Below are 23,006 nucleotides of genomic sequence, written 5' to 3' on the forward strand. Positions count from 1 at the left end.
CCTTTCTCTTAATTGAGCTCTTACTCAAAGCCTTGTTTCACTGTATACCCCTCTCTTGCATTTTCCTTTTCTTTCTCTTCATCAGTTCCCAACATGCTACTGTCCTCTAGAACAATCATTTAATGTCTTCAGTCATCAAATCCTCTAACTTGCTCTCAGCATCTGAGCACCCCTGATTGAACAGTGATTTTGCAGTGTAACCATCTTCAGACTGTCTACAATACCTTCTCAAATCTCATTCTTCTATAATACAGGTATCTCCACTTTTCTTTTTTTCCTTTCCTTCAACCTTCCCAAATACATTCTTATATTCTGTCTTTGTCTCTCCTCCCTTCTCCTGACCTGTCACAGCTCTGCTATCACGTGTTTCTGTCCAGATGTATCATCCACCACCTGAACTCAGTGATGACCAGGACTAGAATCATCTCACCAAAAACAGTTCCTTGTCTTGACTTCTCAATTTTTTTCAAAATGGCACCATCTATCTGTGACCTGTCTTTAAATTCTCCAAGTTACCACTGACCCGCCTTTTCCCTAAGGCCTATATCCAAGGTACCAACTTATTTTTATTCTTCTTTCACTTCCTTCTTTTCCCCTGACTACTTCCAACTTAATCCAGACCCTCCTTGCCACTAGTATAGGTCATCCATTAATCAGCCATTTACTTCCCCAAAGAAGAGACCACTAGATCTTTGCTATGCATAGTTCCAGGGACACACTGATGATCAGGGAATGTGGTCTTGCCTGACATAATACATTTCTCCAGTTGTTATCACATAATGTGAATATAGTATATGATACAAATATAAATATAATACAATATTGTTATTACAACAGCATGAATACCATAAATCTTAACTGGCTCTTAGCATCTATCTACCCTTTTCAATGAGTTCTTCTCCCAACACTGTATCAATCTTAACATACTCCTTTGACTGTCATTCTTCATTGTTTTCTCAGGATGATCCCAGACCCTTTCCAGACCAACAAAAGTGACTACCCACTACCACCTATCAGCATGCGTCCAGCCCCCTTTTCCTACATCTGTGTTGCTTCCTATGTTGCTGTTTCCTGGCTGCCTTCCCTTGGCTCCTCCTCCTCTTTCTGTTCAAGTAAGAACTATGTTTCAAGGCCCAGCTCAACTGGAATCTTATCCAGGTCTTTTCTGGGATGCTTGTTGGAAGGGATACCCTCTCTCCTCCTGTTTCTGAGGGGTGAGCTCTCATTGACCATTGCCTGGTTTGGCTGTTGTGTGGGAAACTGCCCCTTTATTATCCCTCTAGCCACATGAGGTCCCTAATGGTGTGAAGGCAGTTCTCATAGAACCTAGTGCTATCACTTAGAATAGGCCTCTGAGTTTCCTGAATAAAAAGCCAAAATGAAACAGAATGTAGATGCTCTTTCTAGGGCATCTGGACAGGAGTAGAAGTGAAAGGTGCTTGGCTCTTTCCAATGCAGTCTTGTTTGGAACCAGGGGTGAGGCAGCTCTAAACACATGTATGTTCCCTTCTAGAACTAGGATCACATTTGTCCTCTGTAAGTTGGTTGCACTGTACTGTTTTTAAGGTCACTTAACTCATTATAATTGCTAATGGATTTATGTACTAGTGGGGGTGATACAAGAACTTTAAACAAAAACTCCCATTTTCCATTATCAGTCCATGTCTGAGTGACCAATGTTAATAATAACCAATGCTGGTATGAATGCCCAAAGCCTGTATCATCACCTTGCTCCACGTTTCCAGAGAAGAACAAACAAACAGCAGAAGGCAAAGTACAATTTGGGCAAGTTTTGTGCAGTTTCATTTTCTAATTTGTTTTACAAAGCTCAATGAACACTCAGTTTCCTGCTAAATTACCCTGGTATTTTCATTTGGGAAAGTCTATCATTTCTTACCTTACACTGCAGCACTGTGTGTACTTAAGTATATGAACAGCTTGATTTCTTAACACCAAGGACACTGAATTCACGGGTAAATGGGAAATATACCGATTAAACAAAACATTAAGAAAAAGAAATTCTAATTAAAATAGGAAGAGAGAGTTTAGTAAATGATTCATGGTCAAGGAGAATATTTAAAATATTTAATTACCAGGAGGGGATAAGCACCATCCAGTCAGAATGGATGTGGGCCAATCAGAATGGAACTCAACTTTAAATAACCAGTATGTTTGTTCTCCTATATACTGGCTGAATATTGGCACATGGGATGCATAATTCTTTGTGATGATACCTCTTACCGATCTTTTATTTCATCTATAGGTAACCACATAGAATCGGCCTTCAAATGATTTGAAGTTTGAACCTGTTTATCCCCTTCACCTGTGTCACCCATCCCTCCCTCCACACCATGGTAACCGTCTGTATTCTGTGTTTTATTAGTCTGTTTCTGTTTTGTTTGTTTTGTTTTTCAGATTCCATATATAAGTGAAACCATATAGTATCTGTCTTTCTCTGATTTATTTCCCTGAGCATAATACCCTCTAGGTCTAGTCATGTTGTTGCAACTGGCAGGATTTATTTCTTTTTTATGGCTGAATAATATTCCATTGTGTGTATGTAGTACATCTGCTTTATCTATTCATCTGTTGATGGACTCTCCTGTTGCTTCCATATCTTGGCTATTGCATAGGGAATATAGTTCATAATATTGTAATATCGTGTGTAGTGACAGATGGTAACTGCACTTATCATGGAAAGCATTTAGCAATATATATAATTGATGAATCATTAAGTTGTTCATCTGAAACCAATATATCATATATAAACTATATTTTATTTAAAAAAGGAATTGGCCTACAAATGCCCATCTGGTAATTTTATAAATAGCTAATCACAGATGCTAAATATCCACCGATGGGAGGAAATTGTCAATAAGGGAATCTAGAAATGTCCCAACCATTATGATTCTGTTGGTTCATGAGCCCACCACCTGCCTGTCTAGGTAAGTGCCTGTGGTGGTGTCCAGAACAAAGTGGGGATGTGTTAGCAGAGTCCGCTGTGTGGAAGTTCTTTTCATTAAGGAGCCTGAATTTGAACATTGTCTAAAACCATGGATATTGTATGTACTGTAACTAAGGTGCAGGGGATCTAGGGTAACTAAGGTGCTCTCTGTTCAACAGTCAAGGAAATTGAGCAGTTTGTACAATTCAAAAACTGCTCTTGAGTTTTATGGGACAATGAAGATTGGCAAATGTACAATTCTAAATACCTTCACAAAAGACTCTTTAAAAATAGTTTAAATTGCTGGAACAGATAAGGAGTCTGAACAACTCTCCCTTACCTTTCTTGGCTTCCACACTGGACCCCAGGGTGGCTGTGGTGGCTGGTCTGAGCTCGGAGCTGCTCTGTGGGGTCACATTCGCTTTGGCAGTGTTGGCTTTTCCTTTCTTGTCATTCTTAGAAGTATCACTGGGCACATCAGCTATGTCACTCTGGAATAGAAACATTTGTATTAACCCAAATGAAAGCAACCTCAAGTTCAAGTGCCTTGCACATTCTTCATTTTACTGAATCTAGTCTGGACTTCTCAGCTTCTCCCCTTCAACTCTTTTAGCAGATCTCTGCTAAAAGATTTTCTGCTAAGATCTCTGCTAAGAGATTACATGGTTTCCTCAGGCTTGAGGCAAGGGATGAAGCCAGGGAAAGCAGATGTAATTCTTTGACAAGCAGGCTATTCCTTCTCTTTTTCTAGGTATTGGAGAGACTTCTGCTTCCATTCTAAATGAGGAGTATGGTAAAGGGAGCTTAAAAGACAAAAGAAACAACACAGTGTGTACTGAAGTGGGAGAAGGCTGAATGTAACAGGTAAAAAATTAACAATAGTAAATACCAATTTCATTAAATCACGGACTTGGATTAGCTGATATTTCAGTGTATCACAAAAGCATCCTGTATTTTAAACATTCCTAAAAGTATTATGGATGTTTCCCATTTCTAATAGGAATGTTTCCTGATCCTAGTGGGATGTTTCTAATGTGGCAAGGGTCCCCAGATGTGAGGTAAGCCACAATGATTAAACAGATTTTTCAGATGATAGTCACATTTTATTAACTATGCTACACTCTCAAAGGCCCTTGAAATGATTGTTGAATTGATAAGTTGTTTCAAAAACCCTTCTTGAACTTGCTGTAATAATTCACTACTCTGTCCTGCTCTTGTAACCACTGATATCCAAATATCCCCAACTCAGTTTTCTTTACTCAACCATGATGACTTACAGTTTCAATGCCCATGGCTCTCATTTGGTCTGCTCTTTTTTCCGTAATGGAAAGAAATTTCTTTGGATCTGATAAAGCATCCACAATATCTGAAAAAAAAAATCACTGAGCTGTTAATTCTGTTTTGCTGAAAACATCTAAGAAAATTCAGTTAAGAAAGTATTCCTTATCATGGACCCCACTATGCCTTCTGTTAAGTATCATCTAGGACATAAGACAAGGTTAGGAAATCAGAGCTAGTTGCGTAAAACAAGAAGCAAGTAAAGGAAAGACTCAAGGGTCAGTTGATTTTTCTGTTGTTTCCTCCTTAGTTTTCCTCCAAATGAAGAAGGCAGCGTGGCAGGGCCAGCCAAGTGAATTGCCTTGGATTCTGGTTACTTACTTATGTGCTTTTGAGCAAGTTGATTAATGTCCCCAGCTCAGTTTCTTCATCTTAAAATTAGGGTTGATACCTCCCACTCTGAAGGAATACTATGAGCATTGAATGAGATGATGAATGTAAAAAGTATCTGGAGCATGGTAGGTCTTATTTATAGACACAGAAGGCTAATGCATATTTAAAGCCAATTTTGATTCCATGGTAAACTTAAATATTTCTCCCATGTTTTCTCAGCTTTAACATGCACTAAAAACAGTAAAACTTCATCTTTTATATAATTGCATTTGAAGAGTTCCAAGTACTTTCAAGCAGAATCTCACATAATTTTGCATAATTTACCGACTATAGAAGGAATAATTATTCTTATTATCTTAAAACAGTACATAGTTTATTTACAAATTTTAAAACTGTATATTTACCAATTTTCTTCTATCAGAATAACCTTCCTAATTACATTCTTAGGATAACTTCTCAGTTAAAATTTTTCTTTTCCCTTTTAAAATAGAAAATATGATATGCACATGATAAACATTCAAATATATAAAATGAGAAGTAAAAAACTCCTCTCCTGCCAATCATATACCCAATATATTGTTATCCATTTCTTGCATCTTTATAGATACTTTTTGAAACTCCAAATGGGTTCAAAATTTTCTGCACCAAGTTTTTAACATTATGTATCTTTGGAACACTCTCATATCAGCAATATAGATCTCCTACATTACTTTTAAGGGCCACTTAAATATTCCATTTTCTAAATGGCTACAATTTCTTTAACTGGTTCCTTGTTGATAGAGTGGTAGATTACTTCCAGTTCTTTGACAATATAAAGAGTGTTGCAGTGAACATTCTTGATCTCACAGCAAACTTTTGCATATGATGCCTTCAGAATAAACTCCTAGAAGATGGAATCATGGGTAAGGGCATGTGTCCTTTTGGGGGGTTATTGCAAACTGCTCTTCCCAGAATTTGCATCAATTAATTTTTTCCTACCAGTGGTATATGGGAAGATTTGAGTCAAGATACCACTCATGTCCTGAAGAATTATTTCCCTCATAATGGTGAATGTGAACAAATTAGCCTTTAAATCTCACTTAGGAAAAACCACAGATAGTCATGTTTGGAAGTTAATATTCTAGGAATGTGTTTACCTATTTGAACTTGTTACTATGAAAATTTTCAAACATACACAAAAGTAGAGAGAAAAGTAAAATAACCCCCATAAATTGATGATGAAGACCCAATAATCATCAACGGCTGCCACATCTTCTTTATCTCCTTTTTTTCTTTCTGTCTCTTCTGAAATATTTTAAGGCAAATTCCAGACATAACATTTCATTCTAATTAATTCTAAAAAAGAAGAACAATCTTATACTGTATCCAAGAAAACTGTCAGTAATTCCTTACTATGATATAATAAATGGCCCATTTTAAGATTCCCTTATTTACAATTTGATTCAATATACAAAGTCTGTACTATATCTTTGGCAATTATGTTAATTATTTGTATTTTCTTAATAATGCAATTATAATATTAATGATATTAAATATAATAATTTAATATATTAATTATAAATTATATTATTACATTAATTATAATATCAAAAATAAAATTAAATATATTTTCATCTAGAATAGTCCCTCCTAATGTTTCACAATGCAAGAACTCATTGAGGAGACCAATCACATATCCTATAAAATGTCACCCAGTTTGAATACCAATGCTTCCTTGTTGTGTCATTCAGATCTAAGGCTTGACTTTCTTTGTAAGATTATTTCAGAGGAGGGATTATGACTTCATATGGGTCACATGAGGGCAGATAAAGCTTGGTTGTCCCACTTGCCATGGTGTTAAGCTCACTGAGTAGGCTCAGGACTTAGCCTCTGTGTCTGACTCCCAAATGCCTCCTCCTTCCACTCATCCACACTGGCTACAGAGCCAAGCGAAACTTACATGGTGCCCACTGGATTCTCCTGCCCTTCCCTGGAGAAGACCGATCCAGCATAGGCTTCCCAGTACCCTCTCAGATTGGATGCACCGAGCCTTGGCTTCCCACTGGCACATGTCAGTGTATGACCCCCAGGGCTGGCTTGTTAGGGAACAAATACTTGCTTATCTTTAATGATATACATCAATGTGGGGCTTGCAGAGTGTACTCGGCATTTTTGAGGGGTAACTGGTAGTCCTTCCAGTAGGAATAACAGATAATGTTTAATTACTTAAAAACCCATTATAAAAACGAATAAAGCAGGACATTAACGAGTGAAATGATTCATAATTCTAACCAAGCTACTTCGACTTTTGTATATCCTTGTGTAACTCTTCCCATGACTACATATTGTACATGATTTATTTAAAATTCTATGATTTGCTTTTTCCATTTATTATTAGATTATATCTGTACAGTTTTGAAAATTACTTTTAGAGAATAAATTATGTTCCATTGAGTTTACGTACTAAATTACTCCCATGGCAGATATTTAGATGGGCTGTCAATTTTCTTAACAAAAGATGACTTCACAAGAAATATCTTAGTGCAAAAAAGCTTTCTTCATCATTTTCTTTTATCAGAAAATTAGTGGTTCATATACATACTATAGCAACTTATATGCATGATGGACATTTCTAACAAAGTTTGTTCCTAATAAGCTTTAAAGCTATTATTGAAGAATAACTAATGGAAAAATGAGTGCTAAGAAAATACAGCAGAATTAAGAGGGTATTGTGGGCTGAACACTGCCCTCCACAATCCATATCTACCTGGAACCTTCAAAGGTGATCTTATTTCTAAGGTTTCTCTATGTGTAATTAAAGACTGAGATGAGATCATATTGGATGAGAGTGAACCCTAAATCCAATGACTAAGGCCCTTATAAGAAGAGGAGCAGCCTTGTGATGACAGAGACAGAGAATAGAGTGATGCAGCCACAAGCCACTGAGGACTTGGGAGCCAGCAAGAGCTAGGAAGGGGAAAGGAAGGGTTTTCCCCAGACCTGCTGACACTTTGATTTCAAATCTGTAGCCTCCAGAACTGACAGAGAATAAATTTCTGTTGTTTCAAGTTTCCCAGTTTGTGGTAAATTTGATGATCAATGGTGACTGAAAAAAAAATTTCTGCTACTTACATTCTTTCAAACAAAACAGGATTTATCATTGCTAAGAAAGACGATCCATCAGCCCCTGGAGACCTTCGAAGGCCTCAGTCATGGCTTGATCTTGGGGGATCCCTCGGGGATTCTTTCTGTTTGTTTATGTCTTGGTCTCAGCCTGGAGGGCTGGTTCTGCACAATTCTGATATAGAATACATGTTCTATATTTCGTAACATATAAGCAGTGGGCAAATTAGGTAACATATTATTTTGTATTACATGGACAAGATGGCTGAAATGTCCTTGTCATGTAGATGCTGTAAGATTATGTGGATATTGCCTAAATTATACCTCCAAATAAGATGCTGCTGATTTATCCACTAGTTACATAAATATCATTACTTAAATCTATCCCCAATTATCAATAATAACAATTCTAGAAACTGTTGGGGAGTTATGCCTCTACATCTTGAAATCTTGCCTTATAATTTGAGTTCAAGAAAGGACTAAATACCTTGGACAAGGCATAGGGTAGAAGGTTACCTGAGATAGTGGTTCATTCCTGGCAAATGAAAACAATAAATTAATACTTTTAGGACAAACAATTTTGCCATGTGGTGGCAGGAGATCATTCTGCAGCTAGAGTAATAGATCAATACAGAGAAAGGCAATTGTGTACCTGGAATAAATCCACCAAAATTTTTCAGCAAAATGGTTCAGGACTCAGGATCCAAGGCCTGTCCTGGCCTCTTTTAGGTACTTTTTCTACTATAACTCAGTTTCTTCTCTGACCAGAGCCATATACACCTGCCTTTTAAATATCTACTTTACACACACACACACACACACACACACACTTGCATACATATAAATACACTTTATATCAAAAAAGGAAACTGATTCTAATAACCACATTTAAGATAATGTATGACCAGAGATGGAGAAGCTATATCTCAAATATTTCATACCTATATATACTTGTAAAACTCTATTTGAAATGTTATTTATTTTTCCTTTGCTTCAGAAAAGAAAGATTTGAGGAAGCCGTTAAATACATCTGGCATATTCTCGGCCAAAGTTTTGTATATTCAAGTAAGCCTGGTACCTTTCTTTGATGTCAGTATGACATTTCATGGGGCTTCTTCCCTTGTTTTGAGGGACACTGTGGTTGGCCATATCCTGGGTAGTCCAGCATTCCACAGGACAAGCCAGTGGCAAGAATGGATTTGAAATGCTGATCAACACTGACTGGTGTATGAATAGGCCTGTCTAGGGACCAGCCACACTGAACATCTAACAGAGACACGTGCATGCAAGCCCCTGCTCTACAGCACCCATAAGGCCAAGCTAAAGTGCCCCAGATACCTGGAGGCCACAGCCTAGGCTCAGGAACCTTCCTTTTTAAAAACAAACCAATTTGTTTTTTCTCATTTGCTTTTTTCTCCTGGACTTAATGGGAGTATTACTTCTTTCTATTTAAAAAAAAAAAATACCACCTATTTCTGGGTTTAATGCCATTTCCAAAAGGCTGGTCTCTCCTGGTGAAGACTTTCTATGTTTATTCCATTTTCCCCTCCCTCCCTCCCACCCATCCTTCCTTCCTTCCATATGAGTTGAAAGTATCAATTTAGGCATCCCCAAAAACTGAACAGAAGATAGTGATGCCTTAGCACAGACTTCCAGACACTTACTGGCTTTTGGGGAGAGTTCAGTCTTTTGTTTGTTTGCTTGTTGTTTAACCATTGCTTTTCAAGGCATTTAATTTGGGTGCCTTGGTGGTGGGCACCAATGTGCACTGAGATGCCCCTCTCCATACTCACTCCTGACTCAGGCTCCTGCCTGTTCCCCACTCTGCTGTTTCTATCTTGTTAAGAGATAAAGGCAACAGAAAAATACATGTTCTCCTGTTGGAGGCAAAGCAATGTGAGTAAAGATCAACAAATTCCATAACTATGATTTTAGAATACCTCTTCAAGTTTCTATAAAATGATTAAGCATTTTCTAAACTGTATTTCCTACAAAGCTGAAAGATACAGTAGGTGCAGGGACAAAAAAGATCCTGTGGTCAAAGAAGACTGGTAAATTCTTCCGTGCCTGGTCTTCTTGGACTCCACAGTACATACTGAAGAACTGTGTAATAAGGAGCCTGTTTACATTTATTTAGCCTGGCTAGCACTTCCAGGTATTTCACCATAATCCATCCTGCCCTCTTCCCCTCTGGAGCTGTTCTTCTTGGTGTTCTTACTAATGTACTCTGCAGTCCAGAAGAGGCCATACACGTGGATATCCCTGCTATTCAAATCACTTTGCCAACAAATTTCTGTTAGAATAAAGGGTTTTAGCACCTACAAAAGAGAGGACAAAATGGAACAATTTTAAATTGTATCAGAAAATCCTGAGCCTGAGATCATACTCTAGGAACGGCATCTTAATTAAAGATATTCCTCCTCTGCAACTACATGATGTACGAAACAGCCAACTATCTTTGCAAAGGGGTCAGAAAGCAACCATGTGAAGATGTTGGGCAGAGAGAACAAGAAACACCCACCTCCACTTCTTGTGATGTGTCTTGAATTATAAAAAAGGAGACAGACAGGGGAAATGGCAATCAATAAAGGGCCATTTCATTTTTGCTTACATGAAATAGTCTAGTTGCAAAAGAGAAGACAAAGTCTATAGTCACAGAAACGGTGCTAAACACTGCTCAGGGAGCAAGTGCCAAGGGGCTCATCAAACACAAGTCGGAGTGACACTGAAATACAACGCTGTTGCCCCATAGACTGTATTCTCGAAGAATGGCATCCATTCTCTTATTTGTTCTCCTCCCTGCCACTCAGTAATAATAAAAGAAATACAAATGATGAAATCCATCAAAAGCAACAGTAGGTGGGAAAAGAGAACTACTGACAAGAGTATAACGTCACCAGCTTTGGAACTGCTCCCTGTCACCAAGAGCAGTGATCAGCAGACAAAGCTGCCATGGTGGGTAAGTGCCAGTGTCAGGGGCATTTGCTGGACAAAGCAGCATAGACAACCCAAGTATGCTGAGCCTCACTGGCTTTGACAAAGGGATAGGAATTGCAGCACCCAGCCTAATACCTCTGTCTTGTGTATGAGTGTGGGAGTAAATGAGAGGACTGTTTTATTCTATCTTCAGTAGCAAAATAATATTGAGAACATTAAATGGAAGCTTCTTGATGCATTCCTTAGCTATGCCTTTCCTAAGTGTTACCTTTTTTTTTTCACATCAACGTTTTGTTTCTGATAGGCTTCATCTCTGTTCTTCAGCCCACAGATATTTTCATACCTAGCAGCTTACGAACAGAACCATCAATGAAAAGTTGCCATCTTTGTGCTGTTATTTCTTTGTGGGTCTTTGGAGTTATACTTTGGAAACAAGAAGGAGAAGCAGTTGTACTAGAATTCCCTGCCCCTGTCTCCTGATGGGGGAGGATAGAAAGCAGGGAACAGATGGGTAGAAGAGGGTCAGGGTGGAAAACACTGGCTCTAGATCTATCTCATGTTGGGAGGGCCCCAGGGCAGCCCAGAGTTCAAGGCTTCTAAATAGTACTAAATGCCAGTAGGTCAAAGTAATTATGGGCATTTGTCAAAGTATCAAATTGTCTCATCGGTAGGGATTCATCATCATAGGGAGACCTTACAGCACAGAACCTCGGGAGAAGTGATCAGAAGCCCCTGTAAATGCCCAAGCCCTTCCTAAGGAATTTCTTAATTTAGAAAAGCCTTTTAGAAACATTTTTCTTCCCTCTATAAAATGATGCCACCCACATAACATTAATGAGTCTTAAAATATATTTAAAAATCATGTAGAACATTGAGTTATTGGTGCTTAAAGACAATCATGGTGACATTACTAATGGATTAGAATTCTGAAACTTACCAAGGCCATTTGAAAAGTATGTGCTAAATAATAATGGTTGAATACATCTTTTCCTTTAAAACAAATACTATTTAAGTGAAATTCCACTTTTACTAATTAAACTAGTGAATGATAACAAAAGTTAAACTCATTCACTGCTGATGAGTTATTTGGTAATCTGTACCGAAAAGCTTTAAATATGTATACACTCCTTCCACTTCAAAGGATTCACTTTTAGGAAGTAATTATGAATATTTCAAAAGCCTTAATTTAGGGTTCTTAGACCCAATATTGTTTGTAAGAAAGGAAAATGACAATCACTTCAATATTTATCAATAACTAAATTATTGCATACATAAAATGGAATTCCACATAGCCAATATAAATATTTCATGGCATAGGAAAATGGTCCCTACTAAGTAAAAATAAAAAAGAGAAGATTAACTCTTAAATAATGAGTCAAAATGAGTGTGTACAGTAAGATACAATTTAATTAAAAATAAAATAGAAGAAATGAGATTGTAAGTGATGGGTCCAATATGATAACAGAGTTCTCTCTGGGCAGTGGAATTAAGGATGGCCCTTCTTTTTTATGCTTTGTGCTCTCAGAATTGCTTTCTGATGCATATTTTATCACTTTGCCTTTTATAGAGTAAAACCTGCTACACATATTTGAGAAATGAATAAATGAATCCTTATTATCTTTCTTTGGCCATATTAAAAACTTTCCTTTTTTTCCTAGAAAATGCTGGAGTGAAATGGTATAGTTTCATTTTGAACGTTTTCTTATAGAGTCAACAAAGAATATCAGTGTTCGAGGGACCAGAGACTCTATGGATTTCCTACTATGCTGGTTCAGATCTGAATGTGGGAAGGTAGTTAAGCAGATAAAATATGGACACATCGTGTGAGTTGAGAGGCTGTAAAGAAAATCAGAAATCTGGAGAAAGACAGTTTTCATATTCTTATTTTGTTATCTTCAGAACTCTCATAATGTCTACCCCTGGTTTCTTCACATATAAAAGAAACAACCACGGAATTCTGCATTGCCTTTGAATGTCAAATCTGAGGTGAAGGCATCAACTGCAGAACCCCATCAATGAAAACATGGTCCAGAAACTTCAAATGCTTCTGATAAAAAGCAAGTGACTACAATGATATATTAGGAAAGAATACTTGCAAGACTACATTTTTAAAGAGATTAATTTGAATCAATACTTACATAAATATTGACATGGTAATAAGCTACCTTATGAATACAGATATTTCTTCCTTATTGACCTACATATATCCATACCCAATTTCACATTCCTGGACTCCATATAAAGTCCTTGACACAAAGTAGGAGCTCAACAAACTCTCTCTTCACTTTTTCTATTCAAATGGCCTATTTCCCTGGAATGAATTATAGTGTTTCATTTGAAAAGTAACCCATGCAGAGGCAACACTGTTAAGTCTTCCATCATATTTGTTCATACAACTGTTTCTAAAATGTATTAGGTATTAAACACCGCCTGAATTCTAAGCTCAAGATGGTGGAACATGACTTAATTCACCTGCTGATGCCACGTGACCATCATGTGCTCCAAACCCACACTGTAGGTCTCCTCCTTTCTGACCCGCGTACCAAGCCCCAGAGCACCCCCACTCCACCTCCTTTATGTGCTTATATCTGCTGTGGTACACTGCAGCTTCTAATAGGCCTCCTTGTTTCATGAAAAACAAGGGAGGAAGAGGAAGGAGCCTTTATTCTGGGTTTTGTGACTAAAAAGGCCTCATGGCTTACTTTACATTTTGAACCTGCCATCAGCATTGTTAACGTTGAGGACTGGTTGCAGAAAATGGGCCTTCAAGCGTGCATTATTAAAAACGGACAACAAAATAATCCAAAATTCCTCCCCAAAAAACTGTGATGTGTTCCAGTGGAGAACAAAGTGAGTTTGTATCTGCAGCCACACACATGGCATGAACACAATTTTGAGCCTTACTGTGTTATACAGCGCAATGTTAAGCAAGTTGCAAGAATGCTATGGTGGAGTAGCAGTGGCTTCACTTTGCCGGCCAGGAAATGAGTTTGAGAGCTTATGCCACTGTTCCGAGGTCATCCTGCCAGCAGTGGAGAGTTAGAATCTGAACCGTTCCTTTATTTGATGCAAACACTCAGCTGTTTCCCTATAGTCAACAGACTCTGAGAATATAGAGGATCTTTGTTTTCTATCTATGTTCTTGGCTTAGTTGGGGGTTATAAAAAGCTAATATGTAGAGTTTAAGCAAAATCCTATGACTTGGTCCAGATTTTGATTCCCTTCCATTGAATACCTCAGTAAAACCAAAGATGGTCTTCTGTGAACTGATGACTAGGACTTTTTGTGAAATTGAAAGAAAAATCCAAGCATGTTGATAGTTGAATTCAATTTAAATCTTTTAGTGATACAGTTGTTGATATTTATGGTTACACATTAGTTATGTCTTTTTCCCCCTTTGAATGATGGCGCAACGACAAAACCATAGCATTTTGTTTGTTTGTTTGTTTCATATGTTATCTTTATTTTATGTTGTTACAAACAATGGAGAGAGAAAGTCTGCCTATACTGTACTGGAGAAATGTTCTTAAAATAACAGCAAATTTAACATTTGCATGTGTACTGTCAGATCAAGTATTGTAATGAATTCTCACTGTTAGGATGTTTTTTTTTTTTTTTTGAGAGGGCATCTCTCATATTTATTGATCAAATGGTTGTTAACAACAATAAAATTCTGTATAGGGGACTCAATGAACAGTCATTAATCAAACCCAAGCCTATTTCTCAACAGTCTCCAATCTTCTGAACCATAACGAACAAGTTCTTACATTGTGAACAAGTTCTTACATAGTGAATAAGTTCTTACATGGTGAACAGTGCAAGGGCAGTCATATCACAGAAATTTTTGGTTTTGATCACACATCATGAACTATAAACAATCAAGTCAGACATGATTATTTGTTTGATTTTTATACTTGATTTATATGTGAATCCCACATTTCTCCCTTATTTTATTATTATTATTTTTTAAATAAAATGCTGAAGTGGTAGGTAGATGCAAGATAAAGGTAGAAAACATAATTTAGTGCTGTAAGAGGGCAAATGTAGATGATCAGGTCTGTGCCTATAGACTAAGTATTAATCCAAGCTAGACAAGGGCAACAAAACATCCATGGATGTAGAAGATTTCTCTCAAAACAGGGGGGGTGAGGTTCTAAGCCTCCCCTCTGTTGATCCCCAATTTCTCTCCTGATGGCCCCCCTGCGACTGTGCCTGTCTTAGGTTGTTCCTCCCTTGAGGAATCTTACCCGTCTCTGGCTAACCAGTCATCTTCTGGGGCCATACAGGGAAATGTAAAGTTGGTAAGTAAGAGAGAAGCAATATTGTTTGAAAAGGTTAGCTTTTTACTTTTTTGCAGATTTATGCCCTGTGGCTTCTATGCCCAGCATTTGTCTTGAGGTATCTTTACCACTTAGAAGAATTATGATACTCGGTAATTTTCGATATGAGGCACGAATTCTACTAAAGGGTTGTAATTAGGAAGGAAGAAGAAAAGCTATAGAAGTAGCAGACGGAAGAAAACATGGGAAGATTGATTATTTCTTTGACATATCTTCTTGTAGAGTAACTTCAGCATGTATAGGTTTTAAACTACTAATTAAATTGCGCACACACATTAACATAATAGGAATACAGCTACATAACAAAAGCAGACCTACAATTACCAGCCATATCCAGTGAAACCAAGAAAACCAGTTAGGTACCCTAGGCATTTGTGAAAATTTATCAGTGATATGATGGATATTGTCTAACTGAATTTGAATAGTTTGAGAAAAATCAGACAAATTAAAACAACACATTCCTGGGAACAGTTCACATCCCATATGCTCTTTTAACAGTAGATAGTCTATAGTCGCACGATTTTGGAGCACTGCAACTTGCACTTCCCCTAATTCTTGGTTGAGTTCCGATAGTATAGATCCAGTCAAATTTGTTGTTTTACTGTATGCACAGGCCAGCTTAGATATCTCCTTCTTCATTCCAATGGCAAGTCCAGGAACCAGTGGGATGAATGCAGCTACAACTGCAGCAGTGCCAGGATCTTTGTTGAAGTTTTTTGATGATCATCTTCTGGAATGACTCTTCCAGAAGATGTTGATGTTGAAAGTTCTTCTTCACATTGTATCTTAATTCATTTTCTGTGTAGCCAGATTAGGCTTTGATCCTCTGTTAGTCCATTCTTGGGTTCTGTGATTCTGCTGCTGTTTTGTGCCTTCAGTTTTTCCTTTGTTCTTATACTCCACAGATGAGTGAAATCATTTGGTATTTCTCTTTCTCCGCTTTGCTTATTTCACTGAGCATAATACCCTCTAGCACCATCCATGTTGTGGCAAATGGTAGGATTTGTTTTCTTATGGCTGAATAATATTCCACTGTGTGTATGTACCACATCTTCTTTATCCATTCATCTACTGATGGACACTTAGGTTGCTTCCAATTCTTGGCTATTGTAAATAGTGCTGCCACAAACAAGGGGTGCATCTGTCTTTTTCAAACTGGAGTGCTGCATTCTTAGGGTAAATTCCTAGCAGTGGAATTCCTGGGTCAAATGGTAAGTCTATTTTGAGCATTTTGAGGAACCTCCATACTGCTTTCCACAATAGTTGAGCTAATTTACATTCCCACCAGCAGTGTAGGAGGGTTCCCCTTTCTCCACAACCTCACCAACATTTGTTGTTGTTTGTCTTTGGATGGTAGCGATTCTTACTGGTGTGAGGTGATACCTCATTGTGGTTTTAATTTGCATTTCTCTGATAATTAGTGATGTGGAGCATCTTCTCATGTGTCTGTTGGCCATCTGAATTTCTTTTTTGGAGAACTGTCTGTTCAGTTCCTCTGCCCATTTTTTAATTGGATTATTTGTTTTTTGTTTGTTGAGGTGGGTGAGCTCTTTATGTATTTTGGATGTCAAGCCTTTATCAGATCTGTCATTTACAAATATATTCTCCCATACTGTAGGGTACCTTTTTGTTCTATTGATGGTATCTTTTGCTGTACAGAAGCTTTTCAGCTTAATATAGTCCCACTTGTACATTTTTGCTTTTGCTTTCCTTGCCCGGGGAGATATGTTCAAGAGGTCACTCATGTTTATGTCTAAGAGATTTTTGCCTATGTTTTTTTCTAAGAGTTTCATGGTTTCATGACTTACATTCAGGTCTTTGATCCATTTCGAATTTACTTTTGTGTATGGGGTTAGACAGTAGTCCAGTTTCATTCTCCTATATGTAGCTGTCCAGCTTCGCCAGCACCATCTGTTGAAGAGACTGTCATTTCCCCATTGTATGTCCATGGCTCCTTTATCATATATTAATTGACCATATATGTTTGGGTTAATGTCTGGAGTCTCTAATCTGTTCCACTGGTCTGTGGCTCTGTTCTTGTGCCAGTACCAAATTGTCTTGATTACTATAGCTTTGTAGTAGAGCTTGAAGTTGGGGAGTGGGATCCCCCCCACTTTATTGTTCTTTCTCAGGATTGCTTTGGCTATTCGGGGTCTTTGGTGTTTCCATATGAATTTTTGAACTATTTGTTCCAGTTCATTGAAGAATGTTGCTGGTAATTTGATAGGGATTGCATCAAATCTGTACATTGCTTTGGGCAGGATGGCCATTTTGATGATATTAATTCTTCCTAGCCAAGAGCATGGGATGAGTTTCCATCTGTTAGTGTCCGCTTTAATTTCTCTTAAGAGTGTCTTGTAGTTTTTAGGGTATAGGTCTTTCACTTCTTTGGTTAGGTTTATTCCTAGGTATTTTATTCTTTTTGATGCAATTGTGAATGGAGTTGTTTTCCTGATTTTTCTTTCTGTTGGTTCATTGTTAGTGTGTAGGAAAGCCACAGATTTCTGTGTGTTAATTTTGTATCCTGCAACTTTGCTGTATTCCAATATCAGTTCTAGTAGTTTTGGAGTGGAGTCTTTAGGGTTTTTTATGTACAATATCATGTCATCTGCAAATAGTGACAGTTTAACTTCTTCTTTACCAATCTGGATTCCTTGTATTTCTTTGTTTTGTCTAATTGCCGTGGCTAGGACCTCTAGTACTCTGTTACATAACAGTGGAGAGAGTGGGCATCCCTGTCTTGTTCCCGATCTCAGAGGACAAGCATTCAGCTTCTTGCTGTTCAGTGTGATGTTGGCTGTGGGTTTATCATATATGGCCTTTATTATGTTGAGGTACTTGCCCTCTATGCCCATTTTGCTGAGAGTTTTTAATCATGAATGGATGTTGAATTTTGTCGAATGCTTTTTCAGCATCTATGGAGATGATCATGTGGTTTTTGTCCTCCTTTTTGTTGATGTGGTGGATGATGTTGATGGATTTTTGAATGTTGTACCATCCTTGCATCCCTGGGATGAATCCCACTTGGTCATGATGTATGATCCTTTTGATATATTTTTGAATTCGGTTTGCTAATATTTTATTGAGTATTTTTGCATCTACATTCATTAGGGATATTGGTCTGTAATGTTCTTTTTTGGTGGGGTCTTTGCCTGGTTTTGGTATTAGGGTGATGTTGGCTTCATAGAATGATTTTGGTAGTATTCCCTCCTCTTCTATTTTTTGGAAAACTTTAAGGAGAATAGGTATTATGTCTTCTCTGTATGTCTGATAAAATTCCTAGGTAAATCCGTCCGGGTTTTGTTCTTGGGTAGTTTTTTGATTACTGTTTCAATATCTTTGCTCGTAATTGGTTTGTTTAACTTTTGTGTTTGTTCCTTGGTCAGTCTTGGAAGGTTGTATTTTTCTAGGAAGTTGTCCATTTCTTCTAGGTTTTCCAGCTTGTTAGCATATAGGTTTTCATAGTAGTCTTTAATAATTCTTTGTATTGCTGTGGAGTCTGTCATGATTTTTCCATTCTCATTTCTGATTCTGTTGATGTGTGTTGATTCTCCTTTTCTCTTAATAAGTTTGGCTAGAGGCTTATCTATTTTGTTTATTTTCTCGAAAAATCTGCTCTTGGTTTCACTGATTTTTTTCTATTGTTTTATTCTTCTCAATTTTCTTTATTTCTTCTCTGATCTTTATTATGTCCCTCCTTCTTCTGACTTTAGACTTCATTTGTTCTTCTTTTTCCAGTTTTGATAATTGTGATGTTAGACTATTCATTTGGGATTGTTCTTCCTTCTTTAAGTGTGCCTGGATCGCTATATACTTTCCTCTTAAGACTGCTTTTGCTTTGTCCCACAGAAGTTGGGGCTTTGTGTTTTTGTTGTCATTTGTTTCCATATATTCCTTGATCTCTATTTTAATTTGTTCGTTGATCCACTGATTATTTAGGAGCGTGTTGTTAAGCCTCCATGTGTTTGTGAGCCTTTTTGTTTTCTTTGTAGAATTTATTTCTAGTTTTATACCTTTGTGGTCTGAAAAGTTGGTTGGTAGAATTTCGATCTTTTGGAATTTACTGAGGCTCTTTTTGTGAGCTAGTATGTGGTCTATTCTGGAGAATGTTCCATGTGCACTTGAGAAGAATATATATCCTGTTTCTTTTGGATGTAGAGTTCTATAGATGTCTATTAGGTCCATCTGCTCTACTGTGTTGTTCAGTGCTTCCGTGTCCTTACTTATTTTCTGCCCAGTGGATCTATCCTTTGGGGTGAGTGGTGTGTTGAAGTCTCCTAGAATGAATGCATTGCAGTCTATATCCCCCTTTAGTTCTGTTAGTATTTGTTTCACATATGCTGGTGCTCCTGTGTTGGGTGCATATATATTTAGAATGGTTATATCCTCTTGTTGGACTGAGCGCTTTATCATTATATAATGTCCTTCTTTATCTCTTGTTACTTTCTTTGTTTTGAAGTCTATTTTGTCTGATATTAGTACTGCAACCTCTGCTTTCTTCTCGCTGTTGTTTGCCTGAAATATGTTTTTCCATCGCTTGACTTTTAATCTGTGCATGTCTTTGGGTTTGAGGTGAGTTTCTTGTAAGTAGTGTATAGATGGGTCTTGCTTTTTTATCCATTCTATTACTCTGTGACTTTTGATTGGTGCAATCAGTCCATTTACATTTAGGGTGACTATTGAAAGATATGTACTAATTGACATTGCAGGCTTTAGATTCGTGTTTACCAAAGGTTCAAGGTTAGCTTCTTTAGTATCTTACTGCCTAACTTAGCTCGCTTATTGAGCTGTTATATACACTGTCTGGAGATTCTTTTCTTCTCTCCCTTCTTATTTCTCCTCCTCCATTCTTTATATGTTGGTTGTTTTATTCTGTGCTCTTTCTTGTTTCCTTTAACTGCTTTTAGTGGGTAGTTGATTTTATTTTTTGCCTTTAGTTAGTATTTGGTTGGTCTGCTTTCTTTGCTGTGATTTTATTTTCTCTGGTGACATCTGTTTAGTCTTAGGAGTGCTCCCGTCTAGAACAGTCCCTCTAAAATACCCTGTAGAGGTGGTTTGTGGGAAGCAAATTCCCTCAACTTTTGCTTGTCTGGGAATTGTTTAATCCCTCCTTCATATTTAAATGATAATCGTGCTGGATACAGAATCCTTGGTTCAAGGCCCTTCTGTTTCATTGCATTAATTATACCATGCCATTCTCTTCTGGCCTGTAAGGTTTCTGTTGAGAAGTCTGATGATAGCCTGATGGGTTTTCCTTTATAGGTGACCTTTTTCTCTCTAGCTGCCTTTAAAACTTTTTCCTTGTCCTTAATGTTTGCCATTTTAATTATTATGTGTCTTGGTGTTGTCCTCCCTGGGTCCTTTCTGTTAGGAGTTCTGTGTATTTCCATGGTCTGTTCGATTATTTCCTCCCCAAGGTTGGGGAAGTTTTCAGCAATTATTTCTTCAAAGACACTTTCTATCCCTTTTCCTCTCTCTTCTTCTTCTGGAACCCCTATAATACTGATATTGTTCCTTTTGTATTGGTCACACAGTTCTCTTAATATTATTTCATTCCTGTAGATCCTTTTATCTCTCTCTATGTCAGCTTCTATGCATTCCTGTTCTCTGGTTTCTATTCCATCAATGGCCTCTTGCATCTTATCCATTCTGCTTGTAAATCCTTCCAGAGTTTGTTTCACTTCTGTAATCTCCTTCCTGGCATCTGTGATCTCCCTCCAGACTTCATCCCTTAGCTCTTGCATATTTCTCTGCATCTCCATCAGCATGTTTATGATTTTTATTTTGAATTCTTTTCCAGGAAGACTGGTTAGGTCTGTCTCCTTCTCTGGTGTTATCTCTGTGATCTTGGTTTGCCTGTAATTTTGTCTTTTCATGGTGATAGGAATAGTTTGCAGAGCTGGGACGAGTGACGGCTGGAAGAACTTCCCTTCTTGTTGGTTTGTGGCCTTCCTCTCCTGGGAGAACAGCGGCCTCTAGTGGCTTGTGCTGCGCAGCTGCGCGCAGACAGGGTTTCTGCTTCCTGCCCGGCTGCTATGGAGTTTATCTCCGCTGTTGCTGTGGGCGTGGCCTGGCTCGGGCTGCTGCTCCAAAATGGTGGAGCCGAGTTGGAGGGGGAGCGGCCGGGAGGCTATTTATCTGCGTGAGGGGCCTCCGTGTTCCCTGCTGCCCAAGGGGTTAGAGTGCCCAGAGATCCCCAGACTCCCTGCCTCTGGACTAAGTGTCCTGGGACACGGCCATCTGGTTTTGGGTTCCCTGTCCCTTTAAGACTTCGAAAAAGCACTCGCCAAAAAAAAGCCTCTTGCTTTTCTTTGTCCTCTGGTGCCGGCCTCAGGGTCCCGCTCACAGGTCTTGCTGCCCTGTTTTCCTAGTATCCAGCACCTCACACATGCACTGTGTCTGCACTCTGGTGCAGATGCCTAGGGCTGGGTGTTTAGCAGTCCTGGGCTCCCTTCTCCCTCCCTGGCTCCGACTCCTCTCCTCTTGCAGGGAGCTGGGGGGAGGGGCGCTCGGGTTCCACCAGGCTGGGGCTTGTATCTTACCCCCTTCGCGAGGTGCTGGGTTCTTGCAGGTGTGGATGTGGTGTGGATGTTGTCCTGTGTCCTCTGGTCTCTATTCTAGGAAGAGTTGTCTTTGTTATATTTTCATAAATATATGTGGTTTTGGGAGATTTCCACTGCTCTACTCACTCTGCCATCTTGGCTCTGCCTCCATAGCATTTTAAAGAAAGAAAGAACCTTGAAGGTAACCTAGCCTTGCCCTCTCATGTCTTACTAGGAAGCCTGAGGTTACTATTTATCCTTGATTCCTTCAAGGCTACGAGGGTTGGCAACACTGGCAGGAACAGACACTTTTTTATCCCTTGGTAAAATATTTTAAAATCTTGTAATTTAGGATTATATGTGTATTACATATATATATATGTATCTCATATTCTGTATCCAAATGTTTAACTTACCTCCAAACCCATCAGGCACATACGTTTTAAGAACAATATTGCAGAAAATTGTTGGCAGCGATAATGGTTTATTTCCTTCATTTCGAAGGGAAATGTGTCGATAGCCGGCTTGGAGGCCATCCAGTGGAAGAATCCTCTGGCCAATCAGCTTGTTGTTGTCATCATACACTGCTATTCTCAAGACTGCCAGGTCAGGGAGGATTACCTGCAAACAGAGAGTGGTACTTTTCATTGAGTTTTGGAATACAGCTTCCTAGAACCATGCTAAGAATCTGGACAAGAGCCATACTGCTCTAAAATGCTCTTTTTTGGTGAAAATAAGCCTTTGATGGATTTGTATTCCTGAAGCATAATGTATAAGCTACAGTACCCAAGCCACTGAGAAAGGCTATTAAACAGGTTTCATGGAAATCATTTCATTAAACGTTTTAAATGGAATGTGTGTGAAAGATCACTAGTTCCACATCTGTGCTCTCTCCCTACCCTTGCTCAGGCAATGGATGGCAAAAGGAGACCCTGAGATGTAAAGTCACTTTCCTTAATCTCAGAGATAGTGAGAGTTGGGCCTGGGAATTGGGGCTCTTGACTTCTAATCCTGTGATCTGTCTAGTAGCTGGGCTCCTTCTGACATCTAGCTCTGATAGCATCTGGCACATTCTATGGTAAGTATCTTTGAGGAAACACTTCATGTATTTAAGACAATATATATATATAAATCTGGATTCTCCCTTTTCCTGGCACTCCTCAGCTTTTGACATATTTCAGGATATTAAATACAGTATGAAGGGACAGCCTGAAACATTAACATGCACCCAAGCCATATACTCTTGCCATCCCCAAAATGAACAAGTGGATATGTCTGAGTTCAGATAGCAGATCCCTATTCAGCTATAAAAAGGCAATAAGACAAAAGAAAATCCAATGTTTTTAGTCAGTCCTTTCCCTGGCTAACAGCAACCAAGATATCGTGGCTGATCTGAGTACTGTATATCTAAAGCTAGACCACAGACTGGCTCCTCATTTATGCCTAGAGGTCATAATTTAATTTCAACTT

The 23,006-nt window shown here is 38.3% G+C and overlaps 1 protein-coding gene across 9 annotated transcripts in view; it reads right to left on the minus strand.

Annotated features, from left to right (window-relative positions):
- PLCB4 (phospholipase C beta 4) overlaps positions 1-23,006 on the minus strand; it is a 402,883-nt gene that overhangs the window by 41,371 nt on the left and 338,506 nt on the right. For all 9 annotated transcript variants that reach the window (XM_057502744.1, XM_057502741.1, XM_036880089.2 and 6 more), the window contains 3 exons: positions 21,953-22,157; positions 4,222-4,310; positions 3,285-3,435 (listed from right to left, as the gene is read on the minus strand). In XM_057502744.1, the coding sequence (XP_057358727.1) occupies positions 3,285-3,435; positions 4,222-4,310; positions 21,953-22,157 (445 nt within the window). The remainder of the gene's footprint in view (positions 1-3,284; positions 3,436-4,221; positions 4,311-21,952; positions 22,158-23,006) is intronic.

The sequence above is a fragment of the Manis pentadactyla genome, chromosome 5 (genome assembly GCF_030020395.1).
Source record: "Manis pentadactyla isolate mManPen7 chromosome 5, mManPen7.hap1, whole genome shotgun sequence".
Lineage (NCBI taxonomy): Eukaryota > Metazoa > Chordata > Mammalia > Pholidota > Manidae > Manis > Manis pentadactyla.